We start from the raw sequence: 18,411 nt of genomic DNA on the forward strand, positions 1-18,411 counted from the left end.
TGTCCAGTGTGGCTCTTACAAAACTATTCATCTGCCAACTTTTTATCCAAATCCACAGAACAAGGGGGAAAGAATTCTGCATTCTTTGGACATACACAGTTTAGATTCTACTTTGACAGAACCAAAGTTTTCAGGAGGACAGAGCAATTACTAGTTGCATATGCTGCAGGATCACAAGGAAAGGCTATCTCAAAGCAGACTATTTCAAAGTGGAAAGGCCACTACATTTGTTTCTGCTACTCACAGCATGGCAATCCAGTGCCTAAGGGCATTAGGCCACATTCAACCAGAGCTGCAGCCACTTCAGCTACCAACCAAAGACATTTTAGAGGCTGCTACTTGGAGTTCAGTGCACACCTTTACAAAGCACTATCATCTGCCACTCTACTCTAAATCCAGGGCAGGCTTTGCCACTGCAGTTCTGCAGGGCCTCATAGCTGCTCCTAATGCTATTTAGCTCCAGCCTCCCAACCATAGCTTTGGGACTCTGAAACACGAAGAACATAGTACAGTTGTGTACACTTACCATAAATGTAGATGTTTGAGTGTATTCACTGTTGCAGTCCAGGTTACCCACCCGCCACCTCCCTTCTTTCTGCTGAAACCTATCTTTCCTTCTCTAACTTATACGACCTATGTGGTGTATTTGCTTGTAGATGACGGTAAAATTTATATTGGCGCATGTATTTTTATATATTTATAAATTCTGCCTACCCTTTTAGGGGGCGCCTGACATCTGTGGCAAGAAAAACTGAAGAAAATGGCGTTGGCTGCTTATTATATACCCCTGACGACCTGACGTCAGGGAAGGGGCGACAGCAACCGATGCAGGACCCAAGACTTTGGAATTCAGGCCGACTGAGGGCAACCTGCCAGCAGGATTACCCAAATGTAATGACTGCAACACTAAGAACATCACTGGAGCACTTATGGATACTGTCCAGCGCCATTGGAACATCCTGTTGGCAGACAATAAACTCTCTGATTTCTTGGAAAATAGATGCCACTTCGCCTTTAGGAAAAACAAAAATTTGGGCTTCTACTTTAATTATTATAAACATGGGACTTACTGTAAGAAGGAATTTGTTCAAACTACACTTTTGGGGGGGATCAAGTTGTTGGTTGTTTCCCTTACGGCCATTGCACTTACTGTTCTAGAGTTATGAAGACCAAGTCCTTTAGTAGTAAAAATACCAGTCAGGTTTATAACATTTCATTTTTTTGCTAATTGCCAAACAGATTGGGTGATGTATCTGGCCTCTTGTAATTGTTCAGCTTTCTACATTTGTTTAGACCTCATGACCTGTCAAATTCAGAATTTCTGAGCACTTTTGTGACATTAAAAATAAAAAAAATGGCCAATGCTTTCTACAAACACAACACAATACATAAAAATGTTTTTTTAAGTTTACCATTAATGATCGGATTTTGGGTAGGAAATCCAATAAGACAGGTTGGCATCAAATACTTAATAGAAAAGAGAAAAAATGGATTGTTAAGTTGGGGGGGGGGGGGGCTTGTTTGCTCCTGGACTAAACAAGCACCTTTAATCAGTCACATGTTTATAGTATTGACTAAATAAGGGGTTCGCTGAACACAATTTTTTTACACTAATGAAGGCTATGTGATTTGTCAAGCTGAAACAGTTGTTTTCTCCTTTATCTTTATATATGCTTTTTAGCAACATATATTAAATACTGTTTATCTGTCACAGTCTGCTGGTTTCATCATTTGACTTTTTGGAACATATTTTCTTTGAAACCTTGCAGTTGCCGTACATGCAGAGATTGTGCTTGAACTAACACAATCTGTGCCTTCATAATCCAACGGTTAAAACTCTTGAACCTCATCAGAAAATGCAGAACTCCCGTTTCTTTCACCGGAAGCAACCATACAGAAAGGTTAAGAACCTGCATTAAAGCCTGAACTAAGCCAATAAATTACTCCTCTCCACATTGAGACAAGAGAGACTATATACATTTTTCTTTTTTGACAATAATTTCTGTATAAGCAATGTGTTTGTCAGTAAAAAAAAACTCCCCCAGAAATGGGGACAACTTTCTGGCTAGAGAGAGTGGTATTCCCTGTTCCTTCTCCCAAGAGTGATGAGTGACTCTCTTGCTTGCCCAAGGGCACTCCAACAGCAGTGAAGGACGTGTCTAAACCCTTGGCCCATGGTGGCTGAGGGACTGCAATAATGGAACCAAAGTAAAAAGATGAGTATCAAGGGACCATCTTTATCCATATCAAAGTCATTCACCTGCAGCTGAAGTCCTTCAAACAGCTTTTGCAGCCACACTAAGTTGCTGAACATTTTCTTTTTGTGGCTGGAAAAAGAACTAAGGAATCAACAGGCATTCATGGTTAAGCCAAAAAAAAGGTGCCAAATTCTTGGGGAAGCCTGGCAGAAATAGTTGAATCATGTTGTACAAAAGTAACCTTTTTCCCGTGTTAAAATAGTAAAAATCACATTATTTATTTTAAACAACTTTTTACCACAAAAGTAAAATAGTAACACTCCCATTGAGTCACATGACAGTACTTTCTCCTAAACTTAAGTTGTACAGAAACAGTAAGTTTTCTGTCAAAAAAAAAATGGAAGTAACCCCCCCCCCCGAAGGAACTTATCTGCCCAACGATGGAACAGCATTAGCCAATCATCAGTCCTCAAACACCCGCAGAGGGTGGCTCTCTTAACTGACAGAAAAGCTCTGAAGGCCTTTGCACCCAAACATGACTTTTAGTCAACTCAGCTCAAGCTAATGGTTAATGCACGTGGAAGGTTCCCCTGAAAGCTTTGGAAGCTGGATGACTTTATATCCTTTACAATATATAATCCATATAGCTTATACTACTGCAGCAGTATAGCTCAACTTCTTATAGCAAGGATTAATGGACAATGCCAAAAAACAAGGCTCACAAGGCTCAGAATCAGAGTGACTTTAAATATTTCTTTTGTATACTTAGAAAGTTGCTAGAATGCCAGTTTTTGCATTGGAATACCTATTATGAAGGATATTATGCCCAATCTTCAATGATGTGCTATGAGCCACAAACTATTAGAAAGGAACAAAAACATCATCCTCACAATTTTAGTCAAGAATTTCAGACAAAGCCAAAAATAAAGGAAGCAAAGGCCCAAAATCAGGGACAGTTTTTGAAATATTAATTTTCTAATTCAAGCAGTTAAAAGAACAGGTTTTGCAATAATATGCATTTTCTGAATAAAATTATGAAATGCCAACATCCACAATCCAGAAAATCAAATATGTGATGGCAGACAAGGAAAAAACAAGAGGATAACCAGTGTCCCTAATTTTGCAGAAAGTCACTCAGGAAAGTACAGTTGTGTACACTTACCATAAATGTAGATGCTCGAGTGTATTCACTGTTGCAGTCATTACCATTTGGGTTCTTCATGTTTCACTGTTGCAGTCATTACGTTTGGGTTATCTGCTTGCAGGTAGCCCTCAGTCGGCCTGATTAACAAAGTCTTGGGTCCTACGTCGGTTGCGGTCTCCTTTTCCGTGATGTCAGGTCGTCAGGGGTATATAAAACATGCAGCCGACGTCATTACATCAGTTTTTCTTGCTCTAGATGTCAGGTGCCCCCCTAATGGGAAGCAATTAAATCTATAAATATACAAGGTTATACCTCCAACAAAAAAGCAAATATACCAAAAAGCTTTTAAGCATTGAAAAGGAGAGAAGAGGTATAGCCAAAAGAAGTCAGGGGGCTGGAGGGAGGGATAACCAGGACTGCAACAGTGAATACACTTGAACATCTACATTTATGGTACATGTACACAACTGTACTATGTTCTTCGTGTTTCACTGTTGCAGTCATTCCATTTGGGTAGATTCCCAAAGCTAAGGATGGGAGGAGGAATTTAGATAGCATTAGGACCACCTATAAGGCCCTACAACACTGCAATGGCAAAGCCAGCTCTGGATTTAGAGAAAATTGGCAAATGGTAATGCTTGGTGAAAGTATGTACAGAACTCCAGGTAGCAGCATCTAGGATGCCCCTGTAGGTACACCTCTGAGAAAGGCTGTAGAATTAGATGCAGCCCTGGTTGAGTGGGGTCTGACCTCCTGTGGGATAGGTTTTCCATGGTGCTTATAGCAGAAATTAATGCAATGGCCTATCCATTTGGAGATGGTTCGCTTTGAAATAGCCTTCCCCTTTGTCCCTGCAAGCAAATGTCACCAGCAGTTGTTCAGATTTCCTTTGAGGTTTAGACCTGTCCAAGTAGAATCTAAGTTGTCTGTGCACATATCCGTTCCCCCTTGTTCTGTGGATTAGGACAGAAGATAGGAAAATGAATGGACTGATTAAAGGCCACACTGGATACCACCTTTGGCATGAAAGGGGGATTGGTCCTGAGGGACACCCTGTGCGCATGACAGATGATGAAAGGCTCCACTGCCATAAGGGCCCGTAATTCATATACCCTTCTTGCTGAAGTGATGGCTAAAAGGGAAGCTGTTTTCCAAGAAAGGAATTTTAAATCTGCAGTAGCAGCTGGCTCAAAAGGAGGAAGGGTGAGTTTCTCCAATACAAAGTTAAGGTCCCAGGCTAGAGTTGGAGCTCTCCTGGGTGGTCTTAAATTTTTGGCCTCTCTGAGGAACTGCTTGAGCAGTAGAAAAGAGAAGAGGGGAGGTTCTGTGTTATAATGAGCTGAAATGGCTGAGGCGTGAATTTATATTGAGGAAAAAGACAGGCCCTTGTGAAGAATCTCAGTTAAGTATTGTAAAATCTGAGGTAAATTGGTAACTGCTGTGCTCACCCCTTGAGACTGGTTCCAGGCACAGAATCTTTTCCATTTTTCAGCATAAGATTTTCTAGTACTAGGCCTCCTCACCACTAAAATGACATCCATCACTGGTTTACTGAGGGATGGTAAAGGAGAGCTTAGGTAATTAGCCCAGCTGCTAGGTTCAGTGTTTGAAGCTGAGAGTGCAGAATCTGGTTCTCCTGCTGAGACAGCAGGGTAGGAGTCTGAGGCAGCTGCCATGGGGCCAACAGTGACACACTGCGCAGGAGGGGGTACCAGTGTTGGCATGGCCAGGCTAGTGCAATCAAAATCATCCTTGGTTTGTATTGTTTGATCTTTAGTAGTACTTTGGAGAGCAGAGGCAGAGGAGGAAAGGTATAAACTGACAGTTTTTTCAAGCTGAAGGACAGAGCATCCACTTTCCAAGCTCATCTGTGAGGAGTCCTTGCGCAAAATTTTTCCAATTGATAGTTCTGGGGGGAGGCAAACAGATCTATTATCTGGTTCTCCCATTTGCTTGTCAACATGTTGAAAGTCCTCGGTTCCAGTTTTTACTCGTGTGAGTCCATGAGGTTTCTGCTTAGTCCGTCTGCCAGTGTATTTAGTTTTCCTGGCAGGAATTGAGCTTGCAGATGTACTTGGTAGCTCAAGGCTGTGTTCCACAATGCCATGGCTAGTCTGCAGAAGGGGTAAGAATGTGTACTCCCCCTGCTTGTTTATGTACCGCATAACAGTGGTGTTGTCCATCTTTACCATTAATTGTCCTGGAAGAATGTGGTCGTTGAAGGCCGTCAGAGCATTCTGTACAGTTAACATTTCTTTATGATTGATGTGAAGGTGCATTTGAATTGGGTTCCATTTGCCCTGAATGCACTTCCCTGCCAGGTGCGCCCCCCCCAATGCATAGTCTGATATGTCTGTTGTTAGGGTTTGGGCGGCAGGGGCTAGTTTGAATGGTAGTTCCTTGTTTTGGTGGCAGGCCTCTGCCCACCAAAGGAACTCAAGGTGTAGACAAGGAATGATAGGAATCATTGCTTCTAGATCCTGAGAATGTTGACACCATAAGCTTTTTAGGTACCATTGTAGTTTCCTCATATGCACTCTTGCATATCGAATTAAAAGAATGCAGGAGGCCATGAACCCCAAGGATTGTAGTATTTGCCTTGCAGATAGCAGGGTTTTTGTGGCCACTTGTTTGAAGTAGGTTAAGTGAATTTGTTTCGCTGGCGTGAGGAAAGCCATCTGGGAAGCTGTATTCAAGCTTGCTCCCAGGAATATAATTTGTTGACAGGGTACCAGGTGTGATTTCTTTTCATTTATGGTGCACGCCAGACAAGTTAGCACCCTCTGTACAACAGCCAGATGATTCAAAAGTATGTCCTGGTTTTCTGCCTGAATTAGACAATTGTCCAGGTATTGGTATATTTGAATATTTCTTTGCCTGCAAAATGCAATGACTGGAGCTTGGCACTTTGTGAATACCTTGGGCGCAGTAGATAAGCCAAAGGGCAGTGCACAGAACTGATAATGCATGTAGCCTGCTTTGAAGCGTAGGAATCTTCTGCAAGATTCCTAGATTGGGATGTGCAGGTATGCTTCCTTTAAATTTAGTGTTGCCAACCAGGCATCTTTGCTTAGCATAGGAAGCAACCGGTGAAGAGTCAGCATCTTGAATTTTGGAATAACCAAAAAGGTGTTTAGAGTTGGCAGGTCCAGGATAGGACGCCATGAATGGTCTTTTCTGGGTACCAGGAAAAATCTTGTGTAGAAACCTTGTCCCTTTTTCTCTTCTGATACCAACTGGATAGCCCCTATGCTTAAGAGAGAGTATTTGCTTTTGTGCCTCTGCCCAGTGCTTTGGAGGTAGATCCGGCCAACTGTTTGAAGTTGGTCATGTGTGGAAGTGAAATCTGTATCCTTGGGACACATTTAAAACCCATTTGTCCTGGGTAACGAGTCCCCAGTTCTTTGCATGAAGAGCAATCTTTCCCCCCAAAGGGGTAGTCAGTTGAGAAGTGCTTGGAAGTTTAAAAAAAAAAGTCACTGAGACAGTTTACCATAGAGGGGGAGTTTTATTACTCCAAATTTGGAAGTGGAGGCCCCCCACTGCTTAGTCCTGTGCATCCCCTGGGACTGAAGCCTGGGTGCTCTGCTGGACCTGGGTTTGGAATGAGAAGGTCTGGAAGAGGCAGGAAAGGATCAATTCTTAGAAGGCCAATGCCTACTAAATCTTGGAGGTTGTACTTGTAAAAAAGTCTTTAACAATTTGCATAGATTTAGCTTTTTCCTCCATCTTTTTAAGAAGAACTTCTGCCTTGTTGCCAAACAGGCGGTCCTGATTTAAGGGAGCATCCAGTAATTTCGCTTTAACATGATCGGGCAAGGATTGCTCCTTAAGCCAAGCATGCCTTCTAAGTACAAACCCAGTTACAGCAGCCTTGCAAGATGCCGCTAGTGAATCAAAACCACATTGCAATGTATGTTTACCAACTTGTTCAGCAGAATGCATAAAATCCTGTAAATCCTTATTTTCAGCACAATCAGGAATCAACATCATTTTCTGTTTAAGCAATCCAATAATATGCAGCTGATACTTTAACATATGAAACTGGCAGTTTAAGGCCCTAATGGCCAAGGCTGCAGAAGTGTATACCTTCTTACTCCATCTATCCAGTGACCTGAAGTCTCTATCAGAGGGAGTAGGATTTTTGGCAGCAGTAGCTTTAATGTCCTTGGGTCCCTGTGGAACGGTTTCAGGATCCGCAGTAGGATTTTTGAAAAGGAACTTGTGAGAGTCAGGAACCCTGTAATATCCATCAAGTTTTCTGGAAGCAGGAGGTAAAGAGTCAGGGGCCATGCTAGACTGCGAAAAGGCATCATCAACCATGTCCAGTACAAGAGGTATAGCTAAAGGCCTGTGCTGGGGCAGGAGTAATTAATCCCTAAGCCCCTTTTTAGAATCAGAGAAATCCTGACTTTCCCAATGAAAAAGCTCCCTGAGAGTATGCAAGACTTCACCAAGAGAGAAATCCTCTGTGGGGGGGGCAGAGGGAATGGAGTCTTCAGCATCAGAATCCTCATAGGTAGATAAGGGTAAATCCTGGTCATCAGAGGAAACAGAAATTTCAGAATCCTGGTCAGAAGTATCATAAGCAAGCTCCTTCCTAGGTGTCTTAGAGGGGGAAGGTTGGCTTCCCCTGATTAAAGTAACAAAATCTTCAGTCATTCTTATCATTTGTTTTTTAGGCATAGAGGCCTGACCATGCGTTCTGGGCATCAGTTTTCTAGGCATGGTTCGAGTTTCAGGCCTTGAAGAAGAAAATGGTGTTGGTTTAATATGCAAGTCAGTAGGCCAGAATACACCCCCAGAAACCGGTGCCTGCACAGTAGCTCCGGACCCATCCAAGGCAGAGACATCCGCAGGTTCCACAGCTGAAGCATCTCACCGAGCTGAAGCATCTCACCGGACTATGAATGGGTCTTAGTAGAGGCCTGCGAATCTGAAGTAGCAGGTATCAGGGGCTGCGAAAGCGCCTCACTGAGTACCAGCAAACTGGGCGGCCTGTCTCTCTCTTTATCTTTGTATCTTTTCGGAATGTCGGTAGTCGGATGGCTTACCGAAGACATATCAGGATAATTAAACTGAGCACCAAAAAATTCAGAAGCGCAAATATACTGACGGCAGATAGTTCGTGGTTTTAAATAAGGCACAAAACCATCAGCGAGGTACATCGTGGTCAGGGCCTAGACAAGGAATACAGTACGAATTAAAATCTTTATGAGGTATTTGCTTTCCACAAGAAATGCAATTATTTACTTTTATTAACATCGGTTTAGAGCAAGAAAAAGTTTCCCCAACGGGGTACTTAGTTTTTAGCTGAAGACTTCGGTTCTGAAACTCGAAAATAAAAATTTCAGGAGTCGGCCGGCACTTGCGAACTGCTTCTGATTCGGGCACCGCACGGCAAGAAAGATTGATGTAATGATGTCGGCTGCATGTTTTATACCCCTGATGACCCGATGTCACGGAAGAGGAGACAGCAACCGATGTAGGACCCAAGACTTTGTTAAACAGGCCGAATGAGGGCTACTGCAAGCAGATAACCCAAACGTAATGACTGCAACAATGAAACATGAATTACATCAGTTGAGAGCTAAATTAAATAAAAATTAGTTTACTTAATGCAGGACTCCCATGGCTGCAAAACTCTGTGCAGGGAGAGGCTGCTGCCAGGCATTCAAAAGTATGTACAGTATGCAACATATTGTGTATAAACAGAGGCTCAAAAGAGAAAAAATATTGATATAACATTGATATTTCCTTTTACTTTAAAGACAAACTCAATTTAAACTTGCAGTGCTGTGCAAGTTTGAATGGCGATTACCACAAAAGTATAATGAATAGTTACAGTAACATTTAAATCTCTTTTATTTATTTATTTTTTTGCTGTTTTTACACACTGAAAATCAATGGCTCTTACATTCAGCACATAAGCTGAGGTAGCAGTGCTGAATAGAATAATAAAAAAAAACAACTAATTTTAGATGGATGAGTAGGGGGCCATGTGTTTGATGGGCAGCCATGGGTCTCTTTGGAGTTGTGAGCCTCGATGACCATGCTTTTTGCCCCATTTACTGTCCGACATTGTTTATAGTTTTATTTGCATCATTTTCTTTATTTCATTATTAAACCAATACGTGGTATAGTCAGTAAGTCAGTCATGATACTGAAATAATTTTAGAGGGGATAGGAGTATATTTAACAAACACTGCAAACAGTTAATGTCAATTTTGTGGATTGGTTCCAGTCAGTACCATGAAGTAATTTTGACTGATTCAATTTTGTAAGGTAATAAGCAGTAGGAAACCTGAAAAAATGCCTGAGCAGGCTATTGTGTGAACTCATTCACTCCAGTGGAGCTTTGAAGGTTTGTACTCAACTTCCAATGACTGTGTTTGTGAGCTTTTTGACAAAATCAAGTTAGGGCCTCAAATTTCAAATAAATGCTCATGTATTGCTGGAGCCGTAAGAGTTACTACAGAAATGACATTTTCAAACTGCTGAGCACAAACAAATCTTTATAGCAGTAATATTTACTAGATTCTAAGTCTTGCACTAAATTTTAAGTCACAGCAAACACAGCAAATATTAAATGTAATATTTTAAATTATATCTCCATAAACACTAAAGCTACAGACGTACTGAGCAGCATTTTGTTCATCCACGTGTGGACTTCCATACAAGGCTAAACAGTTATGTCTGTTACGTCTGTTAGCTGGTTATTGAGACATTTAGAAAAAAAGAAGTTACGTCTTACCATAACGTTCCATCTATGTTGTTAATCTTCATTCATTACGGATGAGTGAAGGTTCCGTCCTCAGAACCGAGTCAGCCTAATACCAAGCAAGCACCAACCAAAACCTCTTGAGCTAAGCTTTACCCATAGTGCCCTTCTCCCAGTTACCTCAGATCGAGTTTGACCGTGACAAGAAAAGCAGAGGCTATATCTGAGCAAGTTCCCTAGACTGATATTTGGACCTAGACAATCCCATAGGAGCGTCTAGGAGGGGGAAGAAGAGTGGGACATGAATGAATGAAGATGAACAACACAGATGGAACGTTATGATAATACATAATCTCCATTCATTCCTTACTGATGGGACAGAGTCCCTAGCTACCTTATGCATCTTGGGTGGCCCTTATGGAAGAATATTCCTGAGCACCATTGAACCAAAGGAAGCTCGTCCCCTAGATACCATATCCAATTTGTAATGAGAGATAAAGGTATGACGAGTAGCCCATGCTGTAGCTGCACAGATATCATCCGTGGATGCCCTTGAGTGAAAAGCTATTGAAGTTGCCACAGGTCTGGTGGAATGTGCTTTGATTTTGCCTGGTATAGGGGTTTTCGAACACTGATACACCAGGAGTATGCAGTTTCTTAGCCATTTGGATAGAGTTACTTTAGAAATAGCTTTCCCCAATTTTGGGCCTGAAAAGGATACAAATAATTGGTTTGATATGCGGATTTTCTTTGTTCTGTCAAGATAAAATCTCAATTGCCTATGTACAACTAACAGGTGAAGGCAATATTCTCCTTTGTTTGAGAAATTAGGGAAGATAACTGGTAGGTCAACAGACTGGTTTACTGTGAAATCTGAAACAACTTTGGGTAGAAAGGAGGGATTTGTCCAAACTGATGCTCTGTCCTTATGAAAAATTATATAAGGACGTTTAATACATAGGGCTTGAAGCTCAGAAATACGTCTAGCTGAGGTAATGGCCACTAGGAATTAAGGCTTCCAAGATAAGAACGTGATATCACAGGTAACAGGAGGTTCAAAAGGGGATTGCGTTAAAGCCTGAAGAACTAATGTGAGACTCCATGGTCCGGTGGGTTCCTTAATGGGTGGTCTAATACGAGACATCCCTTTTAGGAAAGTCTTGCAGAGACTATGGAAAATTAAAGAAGAGTCCTTGAAACCATTATGAAAATTGGAGATGGCAGCTAAGTGAACACAGATGGTTGATGCTGCAGCTCCTGCTTTGAAAAAAATTGACAAGTAATCCAAAACTGTACTAACTGGAGCTGAATAAGGATTAAGTTTTCTTTGGTCGGACCATATTCAGAATCTTTTCCACACTTACTACAGTAAATTTTCTTGGTGGATTGCTTACGCGAAGCCAGAATAAATGTCACGGACCGGAGAAGAAAGATTGTTCTGCCTGGCAATTACTGGAAATGGAGAAACCAAGCAGTCAGCTTGAGACTGGCTATATTCGGGTGAATAAACCCTTGAGGGTGAGAAATGAGCTCTGGAGTTGGATCCAGGTTCCATAGTTTGTCTAGCAGGTGAGGCCAAAGAAAGGGGAACCGTACTTGATGGAGCCAAAAGGGTGCAATGAGAATCACTTTGCCTTTCAACTGGAGGGCTTTCTTCAGAAATTTTGGGATAAGGGGAAGAGGGGTAAGCGTATAGAAGTCCCGTGGGCCAATCGTGAATCAGAGCGTTGCTCGGGGACTCTCCCTGCAGGGGATCAGGGAAAAATAGTTGCTGCACTTGTGGTTTGTTGGGGAGGCGAAAATATCGCAGCAAGGCTGGCCCCAAAGGCTGAAGATCTTCGCCATTATGGTTTAGTTGAGGGACCACTCGTGAGGCAGAAGGATACATCTGCTCAGTTTGTCCACAATCACGCTGGAATCCCCTGGAATGTGCATTGCGATCAGAAAGCAGTTGGAACCAATCGTCCATTGCCACACTCTCATGGCCTCTCGACACAACAGGTAGGATTTTGTTCCCATTGGTTTGCTGACATAACAGACAACTGCAACGTTGTCTGACTGAATGGCAAGTGTTCCACATGGAAGGAGAGAGTGAAATGCCTGCAACGCAAGAAGCACTGCCCTCAGTTCTAGTACAACAAAATGCAGATTGACCTCTATGGACAACCAAGTGCCTTGAACAGTCATTCCCTGAAAATGCCTCACCCTATCAGAGACGCATCTGTGGTCACAGTGAACTTGGGCTGAGGAGGGGAGAAAGGCTGACTCCAAAGATTTGCATCCAGCTTCATCCACTACAAAAGGTCTTTTTTGCACCTTCTTGTTATCCTTTTTTGATAAGATAATGTCTGATAATTCGGGTAATATTGAGAGAAAAGAAGCCACTGAAGGAGATGTGTAATCTCGCAAGTGGAACAATGATGATTGCCGCAGCCATTAACCTAGAAGTTGAAGGACCTCTCGAGCCGAGGCCATGTCCTGACAGAATATCACTAGGAGTTGAGCCCTTAGTCTTTGCAATCTGTGATCTGGAAGAGACACTTAGCAACACTGGTATTGAAAACTGCTCCTATGAAATCTAAGCTCTGAGTAGAAGTCAGGTTGCTTTTCTCCCAGTTTATAGAGATTCCCAAGATTTTTGTCAATGTCAGGGTGTAGTTCAGGGTTTTTTCCAGGAGACGCTTGGTGGGGGCGTATGAAAACACTCGGAATCCTTGCAGTCTCAAGTGAGCTGTATACATACACTCTGGGGGCTGCAGAGTCTCCAAAGGGCAGAACCCGGAACTGGCAATGACTGGCTCCTAGCCAGAAACGATGGAACTTTCTGGACCGCCTGTCAAGTTTTATGTGGTAATATGCATCCTTAAGGTCCATAGAGCACATCCAATTGAACTTTTCTAAGAATGGAAGAATGTACTGAACTGTGATCATCCGGAATTTTGTTTGGGTGACAAACTATTTCAGAACACTGAGATCCAAAATTGGCCACCAGTCCCCTGTCTTTTTTGGCACGAAAAATAATCGAGTAGAATCCGAACCCTATTTGGTCTGGTAGGACTGTTTGGATATGACTTTTTTGACACAGCTTTTTTATCTCTATGGCTGCTGATTCCTTATGACTGGGTGGAATGTCGGGAATATGTTTTTGTGGATTTGGAAAGGAGTTCAGTGGGATTTTTGTAGCCTCTGGTGTTTATCCTCTGCACCTAAGAATCTGTGGTTATGCAATGCCAGGCCATTTGGTGCAGGGAAAAATGCCCCCCCCCCCCCCCGACTGCTTCCAGAGGAAAGCAATTGGGCCACTCTTCAGGAGCGCTGATAGGGCTGTTTGGGGAAAGAATCTCTGGACTTCTGATTGTGCGGGCCACCTCTGCCTCTGTAGGGGCATCTTCCATTAGAGTTCCCCTCTCTGCCTCTGAGGGAGAACTCACCATGTGTATCACAAAAAGGACCCAGAGACTTTTGGTGCCACATTTTTCCACTCCGCTGCTTCCTCACATAAAGACACTGGGGAGTGGAGAAATGTACAACTACAGTACACAGGGTTTTTATGTCCTTCTCACACCTAGCTAATGTGTCCTTCATTTTAGGGCCCAATAGGGAAGATACTTCCACAGGAGCATTAAGGAAGGAAGACTTAAAGGGATCTGTGAAATCACAAAGGAGCATCCAGGTGTGGCATCTCATGACTATGCCTGAACCCGCAGATCTAGCCCCATCTTTGGTTGCATGGGATATTAACCGCATGGACGAGTTAGACACAGATTCCAGGGTAGCTAGCTGCACGGAACTTTGTTGCATACTTCGTCAGACACTTGTCTTGCTAAGGTTCCAGATAGTTCAGAAACTAGATCTCTCTGGAGCCTAGTAAAATGTGCCAGATCATTCAAGGACTTAATAGCACAGGTCGATGCAAACACTCGCTTCCCTAGTCGATCCACCGCCCGGGACTCCCTGTTAGGTGGGTGAACCATCTGGCTCTCCTCTGCAAGCTCCTTTCTCGTGGTAGCCACCACCACCATAGCGCCCACTGGAAGGCCCTTAGACCAGTGTGGGTTCTCTACCGGGGGTGATAACATTTTATCTGATCTCTTAGAGATCAGTTCGATAGTGTCAGGATTCTGTGTCAGGATTCTTCCAAGCCCTCTGCACCACAAGTTGTATAAGCTCATCTGCAGGTGGGGTCAGCCAAGAGGTAGACGGTCGAGCACAAAAAGCCTGCAGAAAGACAGATTCCTCAGAGTAAGGGTTGGAGGGATTACAATCACCCCTCTGTTTTAAGATTTCAAGGATGTCTCCAAAGGAGACATCTTCGGGGGGGGGGTGATCGTGGGGATCCTTCCCCCTCATCGTAGTCCATATCCTCAGTGAGAGACTCCTCTGGGGAGTCGATGTGCTTCCTCTTGCACAATTTCTTCCTACATCCTTCTTTGGGAGGGGCTTCTGTAGAAGACACAGAAGGGGTACCCTGCGATAGGGTCTCCTGAGGCTCTTGTGCTCGATATCCCATAATGGTGGCTTGTGGCAGTTGCGGCTGAGAGGGAAGAGTTAATGGGTAGTCCAACATTAACGGTTTGCCAGCAGTGGCAAGTGCCCTCTCCATCACCTGGAACGTAGTCCCACCTGAAGAGGGATGGGAGTCCGGAAGAGAGAACGACAACCTCGGAACTGGGGTCACACCCCATTCCAGTGAACCAGTCCCCAGGGATGGAGTTTCAAGAGTAGCCGGTACGATGAGAACCCCTGGAACAGAGGACTGCACCATAGAAAAAAAAAATCTGAGCCGCTCCCGGAACCAGAGAAGTCGCATTCCAACCACGATCTTGAGAAAGGCTCGGTTCCGACTGAACTGAAGGCCAAAGGATAGACTCTAACCATGGTGAGGTCCACCAGTGGAACCATAGTCATGGGTACCAGAACAGATGTTGGTTGAGGGGTCTTCAATGCCTGCTCAGAGATTGAAGGAGAACAGTAAGCTGAAGTACTTGGAGAAATACCCCCAACTCCTAATGGGAGGGGGGGTTTGGGATGGTGTAGTAATCCCTCTAGTCGTAAGCAACTGATCAACAAGGTGCACCACTTCAAGTTCCGAAAGGCTCTTGACTGATCTAGTGGATATTCCCAAGGGGGAGTCAGGCCGCACCAGGAAGCGGCTGAACTGCTGCCCTAGAAAAGGATCCACTTTTGGAGAATATCGGGTCAGAGGCTCCAACCGCACCAAAGTCTCGGTGGAGATGAGTAAGAGGAGTCAGTTTTTCTGGGCTAGAAGTTGTAGACGGTGCCGTGGTGAATGCCAAAGCCAAATCACTGGTCGGTACCAGGGGAGACAAAATTTGGAGTTGCATTGTCGGTGCTGTAGTGCTTGGTGCCGAAATGATAACTGGTGCCGACTGCACAACTTTAGTAGACGGCACTGTGGAAGGTGTTGCAGAGGTCATTTTTGGTGCAGTAGTCACTTTTCAATGTTTAGACTTTACTTCCTCTAATTTTTCACTGGATGAAGATGGAACAGAGTGTGATCTCTCTTTATGGGATTTGCATAGAGGGGGGTGAAACCTCAGACACAGAGATAGCCTCTGAAAAAGGCGTTTTAAGAAGGCCTTTCAAAATAAGTTTGTCACGTCTCTCATTAAGGGCTATAGAACTGAACCCTTGACAAATATCACAGGGAGGTTGGACAGTTAAATGAGGTACATTTAGACAATAAACTCGATGTGTGAGAATCAGTATTCGGCATATTATGGCCGCACTGGTCGCATTGTTTGAAACCAGACGCTCCTGTTTTTTTCTGACATGACTACAGAGATGTACAATAGAGAAAGATTTTTTTTTTTTTTTTTTTTTTAAAGACCAAGAAAGGAAGGGGAGGGAATACCGACAATGGTATTAGAGAAGTTTACTGTAAGGGAGAAGGGATAACAATGGTATATGAAGAAATACATCAAAAAGGGTAACAAAAGAGCAGTAGGAGAAGTAAAAAAAAATAAAAAGTTTCCAAGATAAAAGGTAAAACTAGCGATTAAATAAGTGGAAAATATTCTCAGAAATACTTAGAAAAATTTCTTTACCTAGGCTTAGTCGAGAGCTGGCTTGACACGGCTTTTCAGCAATGCGGCAAACGAGATCTGAGGTAACTGGGAGAAGGGCACTATGGGTAAAGCTTAGCTTGAGAGTTTTTTTGCTGGCACGAGCTTGGTATAAGGCCAACTCGGTTTCGAGGACGGAACAGACACCCCTCAGTAAGGAATGAATGAAGATTAACAACATCAGATTATGAAAATTATGAAAATACAGTTTATGAACAGCAATTAATATCTGTAAGCAGTAACAGAAGTCAAATATCAGTGCAGTTTCACTGCCCATCATGTAAGCTTTAAGATGATATCTTTAAATAGCTTGCATGTAGCACAAGTTTGAAATTTTTAAAGCAAATGTGAACAAACTACATTAGACACCTAGAGCTCAGACAACTGTTTCCTGTGTTAAGGGGTTGGTCTACTTACTTAACTTAAAAGTACTGATAAGTCAGAGGGTCCTAGTGAAATCTCTGAAAATGATACAGTGGTCTGCGTGATTTATGCAACTTATTAATATCCATTTTACACATTATTATCCATTTTCTAATCACCCAGCTAGGATATGTACCTGTTAAATTTTGTTTAAGAATTATGTACTGGGAAGCAACAGTAAGTTAACCAGTTTTAACACCATTCCAATATGGAGCTGGGTATCTTGCTTTTTAGATGTTGTTTACAGCAGTAAGAACTGCAGGCTATAATATCACAGAATTTTAGCCAATATTTTGACTCAGCAATTACATACAGTTTGTAACAAAGAAACCACTCCTCAGTGAAGACAAATCTGTACTTAATGTTGTCAACATTAATGCTTAAATAACTCCTGCTTGGAAAATAACTATGAATGGGCCCAAGAGTAAGTGTAAAGCATAGTCAGAATACTGAATTAGTGTAATCAATGTTAACGGAGTTGCACAAAATTTACTCAAAGTGGCACTCAGTATCAACTTACTATGGATTCCAAACTGTCCATCTTCAACGGTGCAGTCAGGCTCTAAAATAAAAAATAAATAAATAAATAGATGGCATCACATGAGAAAGTATTAGTCCATAAATGCCTGGTGTACATCTCGCTCAATTAAGACTTTCTATACTAAGTAAATGCAACTACTTTTATTTTCAAATATTTTAAAAGTTCAAAATTCTACATTTGCAAAAGAGAGCTGCAGAGAGAATAAGCAAGAGAGCTTGTAGCTCATATATTTAACAATCATCATAACCAGAATACATCACAATACAGGAATCTTCTCACTCAGGACTTCCTTTGTCAAACAGTGCAAGCAGATTCCAATCTCATGCAGGTAGCTCAATGTCTGCAAACCACTTTCCAAATTACCTCTGCAACTATCAAGTCAGTTTGCAAGGTAAAGGAAAGATGGGGAAATTCTGAGCGGATTTTGGTGCTATGAAGTTTTGAGCTCACCATCAGAGATTTTAAAAGTAGATGGAGTTCTGCAGAATGACCTCAGAGCCTCAAGCTCTTAAATTTCAATGTTAAGACTCTACGCCTCCTAAACTTTTCATTACAGTTAAGTACCTACACCATCACACACATAATTATGCAAAAAAAAAATATGGTGAAAAAATTTAACTAATCAAATAAAGTCTCTCAAAATAAGCTAAGTATCTCAACTGCAACAATATATCTTGGAAGGAATGTGAATCAATTTGAATAAAAGCAGAATCACACAAACTGTGTGTGTATGGTCAGTGACTGTCACTTATCAATAACCTATGGAAACGGGACTGGTTCTCAAATTTCTCACTGCTTGTTAAGTACCGGGTTCAAAAGACCAAAAGTTCAACCATCAGGCAAGTGTAAAATTCAAATGCAGAAAAGCTTTAAAAAATGTAAAAGAGAAGATGAGACAATTTAATGATGGAATCTACAGTAAAAAGAAAAAAATCTATCAAACCAATAAAATAACACACAAGTGAGGAATACTACAGGCAAAAACAGGAATAGAAAGAACCCAAGAACAGCAGCTTAACTGGACATTCTGCAAGGCTTAAAGTGAAGTCAAATGGGTATCACTGCAATAAGCATTAGAATATAAAGACAAAGACAGGAACTTAAAAGCAGACAGTTTAAGGGCATACATGGTAGACTGGTATGGCAGCTGCTAGTATCCTTCAGAAACATATTACAACACATCTCTAGGAAAAAGAATCTTGTACTTCAGAAAGCAGTTCAGCTTTCTGTGAATCTTCATAATTCATTATACCTACATGAAAGAGTTTCACCCGAAAAAGCATTAAACAATTATGACA

The 18,411-nt window shown here is 42.2% G+C and overlaps 1 protein-coding gene across 1 annotated transcript in view; it reads right to left on the reverse strand.

Annotated features, from left to right (window-relative positions):
* GPCPD1 (glycerophosphocholine phosphodiesterase 1) overlaps positions 1 to 18,411 on the reverse strand; it is a 1,148,488-nt gene that overhangs the window by 615,459 nt on the left and 514,618 nt on the right. The window contains exon 6 of the mRNA XM_044056397.1: positions 17,093 to 17,134. Coding sequence (XP_043912332.1) covers positions 17,093 to 17,134 — 42 coding nt within the window. The remainder of the gene's footprint in view (positions 1 to 17,092; positions 17,135 to 18,411) is intronic.

The sequence above is a fragment of the Protopterus annectens genome, chromosome 1.part2 (genome assembly GCF_019279795.1).
Source record: "Protopterus annectens isolate FY-2018-M chromosome 1.part2, PAN1.0, whole genome shotgun sequence".
Taxonomy (NCBI): Eukaryota; Metazoa; Chordata; order Ceratodontiformes; family Protopteridae; genus Protopterus; species Protopterus annectens.